Raw genomic sequence first — 13,567 nt, 5'->3', positions numbered from 1 at the left:
CCCACAGTATTCGTGCCAGCAAGTTAAAGAAGTATGGGCTGGATAAATGGACTATAAGGTGGATAGAAAGCTGGCTAGATCGTCGAGCTCAACAGGTAGTGATCAATGGCTCCATGTCTAGTTGGCAGCCGGTATCAAGTGGAGTACTCCAAAGGTCAGTCCTGTGGACGGTTTTGTTAATGAAAACATTGAACGATTTGGAGAATGGCATGGACTGCACCCTCAGCAAGTTTGCAGATGACACTAAACTGGGAGGAGTGGTAGATATGCTGGAGGGTAGAGATAGGGTCTAGAGTGACCTAGACTAATTGGAGGATTGGGCCAAAAGAAACATGATGAGGTTCAACAAGGACAAGTGCAGAGTCCTGAACTTAGGATGGAAGAATCCTGTGCAGTTACAGACTTGGGATCAAATGGCTAGGCAGCAGTTCTACAGAAAAGGACCTAGGGGATACAGTGGACAAGAAGCTGGATATGAGTCAACAGTGTGCCATTGTTGCCAAAAAGGCTAACAGCATTTTGGGCTGTATAAGTAGGGGCATTGCCAGCAGATCGAGGGACATGATCATTCCCCCCATTCAACATTGGTGAGGCTTCATCTGGAGTACTGTATCCAGTTTTGGGCCCCACACTACTAGAAAATTGAAAAGACTCCAATGGAGGGCAACAAAAATTATTAGGGAGCTGGAGCACTTGACTTATGAGGAGAGGCTGAGCGAACTGGGATTGTTTAGTCTGCAGAAGAGAAGAATGAGGTGGGATTTGATAGCTGCTTTCAACTACCTGAAAGGACATTCCAAAGAGGATTGATCTAGACTGTTTTCAGTGGTTCCAGATGACAGAACAAGGAGTAATGGTCTCAAGTTGCAGTGGGGGAGATTTAGATTGGATATTCGGAAAAACTTTCAGTAGGAGGGTGCTGAAGCACTGGAATTGGTTACCTAGGTGGTGGTGGAATCCCCTTCCTTAGAAGTTTTTAAGGACAGGCTTATCAAAGCCCTGGCTGGGATGATTTAGTTAGAGGTTGTTCCTGCTTTGAACTAGATGACTTCCTGAGGTCCCTTCCAACCCTAATATTCTATGATAATTTTTTTAAGAAAACCCTGATGATGTTTATACATCATGGGTGTGGTTCTGAAGTGATGGAACAAACACAGGGCCTAATCCTGCTTTCACTGAAGTCAGCGAGATTTTTGTCATTGATTTAAGTGGGAGCGGCAGCAGGACTTTAAGGACCTTTAGCTGGTTTCACACATTTTGTGCCAGTCTAGTGGACAAGCGGATGAAAGATCAGAATGAGGACCATGGTACGGAATAAACCAATCAATTTAAAGATTATTTCCCAGGGTTAGTGATGAATCAGTGTTTGAATTACCTTTTTGAGAGCAAAATTCTGCTCTTGACACCCTTGGGTGGGCTTGGGGTGTGTAGCTGCAGCTCAAGCCGGAAATAGAGATCCCCAGGGACTTTCAGAGGGTTGGGGGCATGCATGCCCAAATGGTTCTTCCACCTTTTCCGTAGAGTACCACAAAAGGGACTCCTCATACCCTCTTCTTCCTGTTATAGAATCTGGCCCTGAGTTAGAATTTCACAATGCTGTAGAATTCAAAATTCATTGAATTGCTTATAGGGAACTTTGTGTGCACCCCTGTGCTGTCTCCCAATCAGCAGGATTGTACCTCTTCCATTTGCTCTCTGATGTTCTGATATTGTTAATTGGCAGAGTGCTATCTTCAAGATACATGTATAACTGTCAGTACATCAATGCATCCTCAGCCTCTTGTTCTTCAGATGCAGTTTCATCCCAGGTTTTTTTCCCCCCATATATTGCAGTAATGTGGATCTTGCCAAAAGTAAAAATTTTATCAAGGGAGAGATGTCATGTCAGTCAGATCTAACAGTCTGATTTCTAGTTACATTTCACATATTTAGAACCTGACTGATTTCCAAAGGGGCAATCATTTTCCTGGGATGGTAAATTGTACAGCACAGAACTAGAGTCTGTTTATCAAAACCAAATCAGCCCCAGTTCTTTCATTGTCTGATAGTAATTTAGAAGTGCATGATAACTGATGTTTGATTCTGACTTTCCGGGCAATCTTTAATTTGACCCCAAGACATGTTCAGAAGCTGGCAGCCAAAACAGCGAAAATGTCAGTTCTGACTTTGCACACACACTGTTTAGCTTTTTGAGAGAGACATTTATTGAAGATAGAGCATTTAAGGAATGTGAGTGAAAAGATTTTCCTTAGAAATCAAACCACATTTTTTGACTTACCAGCAATGCAGCATGAAAGGTTATAAATGCAATTTGGAATGCATTGTTCTTTGGGGACAATGATAGTTTCACTGTACCTTCGTTGTATAAATTTAAAAGATATGAATTTCTAAAACACTCAGTGCTTATTTAAACACTGCTGAAGCCTGTCTTCCTAAATACAAAGTTAATTTACATTCACCATTCCCTAGAGTAGATCAAGAATATATCTATTTAATTGATATCAATCCTCCTTTTGCCTGAACTTCCTTTAAGGTATCTGAGAATAATTCTTTTCCCTTTTCTGAAAGGTATACGTAAGCCTTGTCTATTCTTTACTGATTTAAGTTAAGTTGATATAAGGCACTTTTCAACCAATTAAAGGGTGCCCAAACAGGGGGGTTACAACAATTTAATTAAATTGGTGCAACTTTTGTGCACAGACAAGGCCTTGGTGAACAGACGTTGTTGAAGGACTTAGCTGACAATAGATAGCCGGCTTCCTCACCATGATCAGAATTATTAAAGCAGCTGTAACCTCTCTCTCTTAGTCAATCAGGCAGTCTTGACATAGGCGCTGACTCCGTGGGTGCTCTGGGGCTTGAGCACCCACAGGTAAAAATTAGCAGGTGCTCCGCACCCACCGGTGGCAGCCAAGCTCTCACCTCCTTCTCCCCTCCCAACACGCTGCACGCTTGCTCTTCCCCCTCCCTCCTAGTGCTTCCTGCTCCCCGTCACCTAACAGCTGTTTGGCAGCGCTTAGGACTTTCTGGGAGGAAGGGGGAGGAGTGGGGAATACTCAGGGGAGGAGGCGGAGAAGAGGCGGGCAGGGACTTGGGGGTGGGAAGGGGGCAAGGACTTTGGGGAAGGGGTGGAATGGGGGCAGGTTGAGGGGGGTGCAGGGCAGGGCAGAGGTGGGGGGGATCGAGCACCCACAGGGCAGAGGGACGTCGGCGCCTATGCCTCTAGACACTCTTGTTATTGAATAGCAAGTTCCAAATTTGACCAAAAGTTCACATTTTTCAACCAACTCAGCAAATTACCTTGTAATCTTTGACAGCTATTGGGTTCTCTGTATTAGTCTCATATCACTAATTCTTTTCAAGATAGCTGAAATTCCTGCCTTAGCTAAAATCTAGGATCTTCAGTGCTGGCAAGACCAGACACAAGAATCTTCCCAAGGAGTAAGAGAGAACACGAGGAGCGAGATCACTGACACTTTCTTAGATATTGAAGCAGTTAAGTTTTCATTAAGAAGTCTCTTGGTTAAATCTCATTAACACACTAGAGCATTTAAATTAGGAGTCAGCTAGTCCAAAAAGTTCTCATGCAGAGCCTGCTATTATTTGAAACTAAAACAATTTATAAGTCAGACTCAGTGGGCCTAGCTTGAAAGTGTATGTTAAGTAAAAGGTCTCTATTACTGTTACTTAAAAGCAATCCAATGATAATGCACAGGACAGCATCATATGTTTGCAGTGTTGTAGCCCTGTTGGTCCCAGGATATTAGAGAGGCAAGGTGAGTGCGGTACTGTCTTTTATTGAATCAACTTCTGTTGGTGAAAGAGACAAGTTTGAGCCAAGGGAGTTCTTTGAAAGCTTGTCTCTTTCACCAACAGAACTTGGTCCAATAAAAGATATTACCTCATCCACCTTTCATAATGGAATGCTAAACCGTATTATACCATTCAGCCACCAGTTGGCACTGTGTGCAAAAAACATATTTAAACAAACTCCGGCTACAACTGGCAGTGCATTCAAATTATGATGAACTCATTGTGTGTGTTTATAAGCAAGCTCCTTAGCCAGGCCATATCGGGTATAGAAGTAGGACATTGTGTCAGGAGCAGGATAAGAACAGAAACAGAAGAAACAAACCAACCAACGTTGCAGGCTCTGAATGCACCAGAGAACTTCACTTTTGGTAGACCTTCACAATGGACAGACTGGAAGCAATATTTTGAATGGCAAATAAACTACACAAAGAAACTGGAGAGATACAGGTCTTTTCTTTAATTTATGCTATAGGAGAAGCAGAGGAGAGTCTATCTTTAAAGTCTTTGACTTCACTGAAGACAGTTACAGAGATTACTATGAAAGGGTTCTGGCTATGTTTGATGACCACTTTATACCTCAGAGAAGTGTGGTTTATGAAAGGGCATATTTTCACCAGAGAATTCAAGAACCAGGGGAATGTTTTATAAGAGCTCTGCGTGCACTGGCTGAAAACTGATTTTTGGGAATGCAAAACATGAAAATCTCAGACAGACTAGTAGTTGGGTTGACAGATGGAAACCTTTCACAGCAGCTACAGTTGAAGAGGGATTTAACCATAGCTATTCAGATAGGGAAGTGGTTTGAGCTGGTGAGACAGCAAAACCAAGACCAACTCAACCTTGAAAAAACAAGAAACTAGCTTAGAAACTATTAATAGATGCTAAGTGCTAACAGTCATTACCATAAGCCCCCTGAGGCAAGGAGAAAGAACTCCCAGACTAAGAGGGACAAATTCCAGCCTACATGCACAATGTGTGGAAAAAGTCATATCCCAAGAGATGATGCATGTTCAGCCAGAGGTGCATGGTGTAATACATGCATGAAATATGAACATTTTGCAGTTGTTTGCTGCAGCTGTGCCAAAGCAGTCAGGGAGTTGATTCACATGATACACAGTCAAGAGCCATTGTTTCTGGAATCTATCACTTGTGATGACAGAGACTGTCTGGAGAGTTAAACTGAATATTCTTGGCAAGACTATTAACTTCAAAATTCACTCAGGAGCTGATGTCACATGACACAGTCATCTCAAAAAGTACTTGTAATCACTTTCAGCCCTTCCCAGAACTGATGTCATATGATACATCTGACTCGTCCTGGAGTTATCATCAATTGCATGGGCCAGTTCACCAAACAATTTACAAAGACAAAAGCTATACATTCAGAGTGCATGTGATCAAAGGATCAAGACCAACAGCCTTCTTAACTGCAGTGTAGCAAGTATAATGGGCCTAGTGAGAAATGTGGAAGAATTTGGAGAATCTGATTATATGACTTTTGAAAGGTATCAATGCGAGATCATATGGTGGACAAACACCTTTACCAGAGAGATCTTGGAAGAGACTAGCTACAAGTTTATAGGAATTCAAAAGGACATCATTATCTGGTTATCATGAACTATTTTTCCAGGCATATAGAAATAATATACTTGAAAGACATAACATGTTGCAATTTTATTGAGAAGCTGAAGCACACACTTTTGTTCACTTTGATATTCCAGAACAACTAGAGATGGACAATGGACCACAATTCACTGCAGCAGAATTTAAGTAATTTTGAATGAAATATGATTTTGCTTATATTACTACCAGCACTCACCCACAAGCAAATGAAAAGGCTGAGAGAGCTGTACAGACAGCCAAGAAAATCCTACAGCAGGAGGATCCATTCTTTGCTCTGAGTTATAGACCAACACCAACAGCAGCTGCTGGATATAGTCTAGCACAATTTCTGGTGGGAAGACAACTCAGAACTACTGTTCCAGCTTTGGAAAATAACTTGTTTCCGAAGTGGCCAGACACAAAGAGAATAACCAAATTGGATAACAAGCTTAAAAGAGCTTTATGAACATTTTTACAACAGACATCACTCAGTTAGATAACTGCCACATCTACAACCTGCTGACTGTGTTCATGTCAAATTGAATGGAGAAAAAACAAACAACTCCTGCGGTTATAAAGAAAAGAAGTTCAGCACCCAGATCAGATATTGTTCATTTTCTTCCTTACTTTTCCTTTGTCACTTTTCCTGGAGAGGGTCATGGCAACAGCATTGAGAGTAGGGAGAACCAGACCTCCCTTTCCTCTGCAACAGGTTCCAGCTCCTCCTGGGGTATTACACAGCATTCCCAGGCTAGCGAGGAGATATAATCCCTCCAGCATGTCTTGGGTCAGCCTCAGGGCCTCTTCCCAATGGGACATGCCCAGTAGAGTTCCAAACTAAGTCCTTCCAGGGGGCATCTTTATCAGGTGCCTGAACATCAGCTGGCTCCTCTGGATCCAGAGGAGTAGCAGCTCTACTCTGTGGCTCTCCTGAGAGAGCTCCTCACCTAACAGAGGTCCTCACCTTGTTTCAGAGAGTAAGTCCAGCTACACTGTGGAGAAACCTCATTTACTTCACTTGTAACCATGATCTCATCCTTTTGGTCATTACCCAAAGTTCATAGGTGAGGATGGGGACATTGATCAACCTGTAAATCAAGGGCTTTGTCTGAGAACTCAGCTCCCAGTTCACTACCATAGATTGGTACAACACCCGTATAACTGCCACCACCTTACCAATCTGCCAGTCGATCTCATGCTCCTGCTTACCATCATACCCCTAGGTACTTCAATTCTTCCACTAAAAGCAGCTGCTCCTCCCTCACCTGGAGAGAGCAGTCCACTTTCTTCTGGGAGATGACTATGACATCACTACCCACAAAGTGAAGGGTGAGGGTCAGGTGCGATGCCAGAATGGCAGCAGGAGGTATGGACCAGAACAGACTGGACCGCCACAATGGAAACTGGTTCTAGATCATAGGTGATCAAGACAGACAGTGGAGAGTTCAACAGAAACTGTCCACATCTACAGTTTTTTCCTCAAAGAACCATCAACAGAGCAAACTCTACAGATGGGAGATGCAGAACAAGACGACGACGACTCCTCAAGGATTCCAAACTAGCCAGCCATTTATTGCAACTAATGGAAAGCCAGATTAGCAAGTTGCTTTGCATTCAGGTTGTACTTTTTTTTAATTATACAATTCAGAGGTTCTTAACAGACATATGTACTGAACTTCTTCAAAAAGAGTGTGATAGTGTAAATATTATAAATGGTTAGGAACATAGAACTTAAATGGAGAGATATAATAGAAAGCTAAACTGTATTATACTGCACAGCCACAAGGTGACAGTGTGTGTAAAATATCTTACAATAGAACCTCAGAGTTAGGAGCACCAGAGTAACAAACTGACCAACCAACCACATATCTCATTTGGAACCAGGCAGCAGCAGAGGGGAAAAAAAGGAGAAAAAAAAAAAAGAGAAACAGTACAGTACTGTGTTAAGTGTAAATTACTAAAAAATGAAGGGAAAGCACCATTTTTCTTCTGCATAGTAAAGTTTCAAAACTATATTAAGTCAAAGCTCAGTTGTCAACTTTTGGAAGAACAACCATAATATTTTGTTCAGAGTTATAAACAACCTCCATTCCCAAGGGGTTCATAACTGAGGTTCTATTGTATTTAAATTAACCTCAGCCATACTTGGCAGAGCATGCAAGGACCTTATCATGAACACATCTGGTGTGTATAAGCAAGTAGCCAATCCATATCTGGTAGAGAAGTACATGACACCTTGTCCTGCTAGTGTCTCAAACTTACTAAAACTATGCCTTCTGTGCTGAAAATCATCACACATTAGTTAACAAAATAAAATCAATCAGCATAGCTTAAATTATTTACAAAACTCTGACTGCTGCTTCCTACAGCACAAAGACTCTTATCTCTAGTCCATTGGCTCCATTGTGCATTAGCCATTGTCTATAATAGTGAACTATACGATATCTAAAGTGTACTTAAATAGACTTAACAATACTGATGGAATTATTCCTATAGTAACCTATTTTATTCTGTATTTCAGCTTTTTAGGACAAAGGAAGTTCCCATTTTTAGCCTTTTCAAAGAAGAGTGGTAAGCTACAAACTTTAGTTTTTCAAGCTTTTGTAAGTAAACAAAAACAAATGGCTTCTGGGGTGCCAAGCTGTGTTTACGCCTCTGGGATTTAACTAGTGCTTCTGAAATGGTGCTAAACACACATTGTCCTTGTATTTAAACAATGTTTAGGACCAGTTTGGCAGCAACTGTTATTGTCAGTAACAAATATCTTTTCCATGTGAGAGAAATATGCCTGCATGTAAGACATCCATGGCCAATAAAAAATGATTACTGAGCCAGGTCAGTAGAAGTTGGAGCAGGTAGAATTTCACTCTCTGATGCGAGTCAAACAGATAATGATTCCACAAAGAACTTCAAAACACTGAAGCTGGGTTGTGGGGGAGTGGAAAGGAATTCAAAATGGATCAATTTTCCATGAAAAATGTCAATATTTTTAATTGAAATGATCACAAATTGTATTTATTTTGTTTTTGAAGTCATTATTGTAATTTTCCTTTTCTTGAAACCCAGGGTTTTAGTAAATGAAAAAATTCAAGTGATTTTGATCATGTGAGATTATTTCAAGAAAAAACATTGAAATTTTCATTCATCTGAACAATTCTTCTCAAAAAGATTAATTATTGAGAAGAGACAACTGTTAATTGTACAAGATTTCATAAAAATATTTACCAGATCTAATAAGAATTAGGTCCCTCTACCTTAGAGGTATTTGAATAGATGTAATTCAGTAAATTACCTGAGTAAATCATGCTAGCATAAACCCACTTTGCACTAGAGCAGTTTGCACCAATGCAAGTAGCTACATCAGTGTGGTCTATGTGATTTAAATTGCATGATGATTCTTTCTGGGTTACTTTTTGGTGTTGTTTTTTACTGTACCTGTTAGTTTGTTATTCCAAGTGAATAACTGTAGATTTATTAACCTCTAGCAACCACTGTCCCAGGCAGTCTTCTGCTCCACTGTCCAGTCTGTACCACTTTCCCAATGGCTGGTGTGGGAACCCAGGCCCAATCTCTAATCCTGCTTCCAGCTCAGGGACCCTCAAATCAGCATCCAAGATCTGCAACATCCCACCTTGCTGTCATTTCCCTTAACCTTTTCCTATTCTGCCTCTCCCAGGCTTCTACTCCAACATCTTTCTAGATAAACCATTCCTTCAGGACCAGATCCCTGAGGTCTCTACTTTTCCCAGGTACCCTCTCTCTCTCTAGCATCCAGAGAATAGCTGCAAGCTCCCTCACGGTAGCCCTGTTCTGCTGCCAGCTTCCTAGCTTTATACTAGCCCTGCCTACTCCTTCTCAGCTGGGATCCATCATCATTCAGGGCTTACTTAGGCCATCTAATTCCCCTCAACTGTGGCCTATTTATTTAGTTGACCCCTTCTCAGCCTCATTAACTCTTCTTAAGCTAGTATGGGATGAACACCCCATCATACTCAATATTTAACGATGAAGTGTCTGATGACACACATCTCAATCCCTCGAATATAGGTGAAGGTGTCAACTGTTCTAGGAATGAGTAAATAGAGCTTTTTTCCAACTTTCCCCATACAGTTCCAGATGCCCACTGCATTCAAATGCATCATGTTAAAAGTGGAAGTAGCATATTTGTCAACACCGCCTCTGGAAATGAAAAGAGGTATCTATTGGGTGTCTGGGAAGTGGGCGGGCGAAGCCCACTGCTAAAGGATCCCCCCCCAGCCTAAGGGGAGGACCCACAGGACCACAGAACCCACTGAGTTCGGGGGACAACTAATAGAAGAACAGGGACAGGAGTGAGGTCAAAGGGTCATAAGAAGGGAACCTGACAGGGACACCGAGCAGAGAACCCCGGACAGCGCCCACTGCTCCTCGAAGGCATCAAGGGAGCCAGTGGACGCCGCTCAGAGGAACTCCGCCCGGATGCGTGAACGGACCATGGATCGGAAACAAGCCCCACAGTCACCAGGGTCTCCATCGGCCAACCTCCTCTCTCTGGTCGCGTGGATGGCCTTTTTAGCCAGGGCGAGGAGGAAGTTGACCAGGAGGTCCCGGGACTTCGTGGGGCCACGGATAGGGAGTGCGTAGAGAAGGAGGTGAGGGAAAAAGTGCAGCCAGAAACGTAAAAGGATGTTAATGAGGAGCCGGTGTAGGGGCTGCAACCGGGCGCACTCTAAGTAAATATGCGCGAGGGTCTCCCTCACGCCGCAGAAGGGGCAGGTGTCCGGGACAGGAATAAACTGCGCCAAGTACACGCCCGTGCTCACGGCCCCATGAAGGAGCCGCCAACTGATATCCCCAGTGGGCCTTGGGACCAAGGTGGAGTAGAGGCTGACCCACCGGGGCTCCTCACCCTCCAGAGGTGGCAATGAAAAGAGGTAACATGTTGGTTTTCCCTACACAGTAGCAATGCTGTAGCATTGTATTTCCAAATTCTCTTACACAACGTCATGGTGGGAATATGGTAGTCCCAGACCCAGTAGCTAGAGATTTCCTTTGGAAACACCCCAATACCACATAAGGTGAGGATGTTTTTCACCAGGGAGATGGGACCAAGATATATCCACTCTGCAAGGTGTGTTGGAAGCAGGCTTTAACACCTGTCCCCATTTTGAATGTGATATTGTAAGGAAAATTAAGTTTTTCAGATTGGACACCTTGCAAAGGACCCAGTACCAGTTGCTAAATTAATTATCTAACTTCATGACTAGACATGATTAGTGAGGGACAAGACAACATTTAGCACTTTCTGATATGGTAAGTCACAGTCCTTGAAAAGGAACCGGTGACCTGCAGCATTTGATAGTCCTAATAAGTGTATCTAGGTTGCCTTGACCCAATAGCAAAGATTGCCCCTGAAGACAACCCTTCCTCACCTTGGCACTCACCTAATCGGGAAATCTTATTCTAAAGAGTCCCAAGGGCTTGACTGGGATCAGCGATGACACAGAGGAGGGGAAGAACTGGGAGATCTAACTGGAACTGAGGTAGTTACTCACTGGTAAGTGCACATGGACTTCACCACCATGTCTACAGGTACCTACCCTTGCAGCCTCCCTCTCCCTATCTTCTTCAGTACCACAGGCACCTATTCACAAACACGTTCATACGCCGGCTCATCCACAGACACACACAGGCACACACCCTTCCTCCCTTCTCAACCGTCCACTCACACGCAGATAGCTCAGATATATTTTCTGATGACGGCAATAACTAAGCGATGATTTCCCACTCGTCGGGAGCTAACAGCAGTGTCCCAGCTACACACGTGTGTCACTAACTGCACTGAGTACTACGGCCAGAGGTCCGAAGCTCAGCTGGTGCCCGTGCTGTGTGTCCTGGACTTGGGCTGCAATCTGCACTGGCTGCAGCATTGCAGCCTAGGAAACTTTCCTGGCGCCTGTGGTCTGCTGGAAACGCTTTGGATCCAGCGGACCCTGTGCCCCTCCTCCCCGCCTGCAGACTACGTGCCCTGGCAGATCCGTGCAGCAGGGAGGGGGCCTGGGGCTAGGGGGGATCTCCTCTGGCACGTACAGGTTAACCCCGCTGTAAGGTGGCCGCGTTTGGCTGCCTAGCGCTGCCCGGAAGCCCTGAAAGGGGCCGTGCCGTGTGCGCTATGCAGCCCGCAGGAGGGGGTGTGCGCTGCTCAGCCACCCACTCACCCCGCCAGCCTGAGCTGTGGAGCGCGCCTGGCTCCCGCGGCACACGGCTGGGCGGCCGCAGCGGTGCTCCGCGGAGCTGGGGAAGGGGCTGGCTCTGGCTCTGCCTCCTCTCGCTCATCTCTGCCCTCCGGAGCAGCCAGCCAGTGGCCTGAGCCGGCGCCGCGCTGCAGCCCTCGGCTCCTGCAATGGACACGGGAGAGAGGAGGCGCCCCGGGGCCGGGGGAGGAGCAGCAGCCGTGGAGCCGTCGCCCCGCTCCCCGGCAGCCGGCGGCATGAACAGCTGCGATGCCAAGGAGTACCTGGCCCGGAGGGAGATCCCGCAGCTCTTCGAGGTAAGGGCGGAGCCCAGCCACCGCCCGCGGAGCGAGCCCGGGCGGGGACAGATTCCCCGGGGCGAGCCTGCCTGACTCTGCCGGATCCAGCCCGGGGCGCCGAGAGCCGGTCTGACCCCGGCCCCGCCAGCTCCCTTCCTGCGCCTTGGGCCGGACCCCAGCGCGGGAACGGGGGACTGAGCCAGCCAAGTGCGGGAGGCAGGAGAGAGGGGCCAGGGAGTGCCCGGAGTGGGGCGGGGCGGGGGCCAGGAGACAGAGGGCCAAGGGGCCCCCGGAGTGGGGAAAGCGTGGGTGGGGAGCCGAGGGGTCCGGAGGGGGGGGTGAGCAGGAGAGAGGTGGGTCAGGGTGTGCCCGGAGTGGGGGTCGGATGGTTAGGAGGGAGGGGGCCAAGGGGTGCCCGGAGTGGGAGCAGGATGGGTAGGAGGGAGGGGGCCAACGGGTGCCCGGAGTGGGAGCAGGATGGGTAGGAGGGAGGGAGGGGGCCAACGGGTGCCCGGAGTGGGAGCGGGGCCGGCGGGGTCCTAGGCTGGGCGGGAGCCGGGAGGAGAAGGCTGGAGCCCGTTCCCCGTCCCAGAGCCAGGAGAGACTGACAGGGACGGAGCCCGCTCGGGTAGCCAGAGGGGCCGGGAAGGCATCCGGGCTCCGCTTCTGCGGCCAGCGCCGCGCCGCCCGACCCTATTCCTCAGCTGGAGAAGGGCCGGTGTGGCGTTCCCGCGCCCGCCCAGTCAGCGACGGGCCAGGGGCCGCCCCAGGTGACCCCACCGCAAACACGGGCTTTCTGGCTCCTCGGACCGGGCTGGGTTTGCCTCACGCAGCACAGAAACATCCCCCCGCCCTTCCGCTCAGGGCTCGGGTCCCAGCCTGGCCGGCAGCCGCCCCTGGGTGGGCTGGGAACGCGGAGCGATCGGGAACAGGAGTGTGTCAGTCACATATTCCACGTAACTCCAGGGCGCTGTGTCAGCCTTGGATGGAAGGCGTAATGTGCAAGCTATTATTATCTCTTCCCTGATCAGTTTGTGCTTCAGCCAACAGTAGAAAACGTCGTGTGTGACCAAACCCTTTAAAAAAATTAGGTTAGGTTAAAAAAACCCAACCACTTAGATAAAACCCATATGCCGAATGAGTTCCTATATGAAAATGAAATGATTGTCTAGGAATTCAGGCATAAATGATCATCCATTTTTGAAGAGCTCTGTTCACTGACTGATCGATAACCCAGACTATTTAATGAGAGTTTGTTAAACATAAAATTTTTGAAGTGGTTTAGTGCAAGCTACCTGGTGTATCTGTTAATGAACAGTAATTTGCTTTTTCCAGTACAATGTGGATTTTTCCACCAAGTAAACCATCTCCTGTCTGATCTGTATGAAAATATTATTTTTAGGCTATTTGAAACAAGATTTTCCCTATGAATGATTGAAAAGACATATATAGGGCAAAGGCTATGTTTATGTTTTATTCATAAATTTTAAAAAGAAATGGTTTAATTATGGATACAGGCAATTGTGCATCTAGAGAGATGCAAGACTGGTATGACAAAGGTATGCATTCTTCCACAGAAATTTGTATCGTTGCAATGCTCAGTTATTTGATTATACAAAAGGTGTAACCCATGTGAACAAA

General features: G+C 46.0%; 1 protein-coding gene across 1 annotated transcript in view; it reads left to right on the top strand.

Annotated features, from left to right (window-relative positions):
• The first annotated feature begins 11,634 nt into the window (after positions 1–11,634).
• The window catches only part of AK5 (adenylate kinase 5), a 156,044-nt gene continuing 154,111 nt past the window's right edge, over positions 11,635–13,567 (top strand). Inside the window, exon 1 of the mRNA XM_030571961.1 lies at positions 11,635–11,944. Within this exon, the coding sequence (XP_030427821.1) occupies positions 11,798–11,944 (147 nt within the window). The 5' untranslated portion in view covers positions 11,635–11,797. The remainder of the gene's footprint in view (positions 11,945–13,567) is intronic.

Source organism: Gopherus evgoodei, chromosome 8 (genome assembly GCF_007399415.2).
Source record: "Gopherus evgoodei ecotype Sinaloan lineage chromosome 8, rGopEvg1_v1.p, whole genome shotgun sequence".
In the NCBI taxonomy this organism is placed as follows: domain Eukaryota; kingdom Metazoa; phylum Chordata; order Testudines; family Testudinidae; genus Gopherus; species Gopherus evgoodei.
Note: the sequence above shows the minus strand (reverse complement) of the source record. Positions and strands in the feature narration are given on the sequence as shown.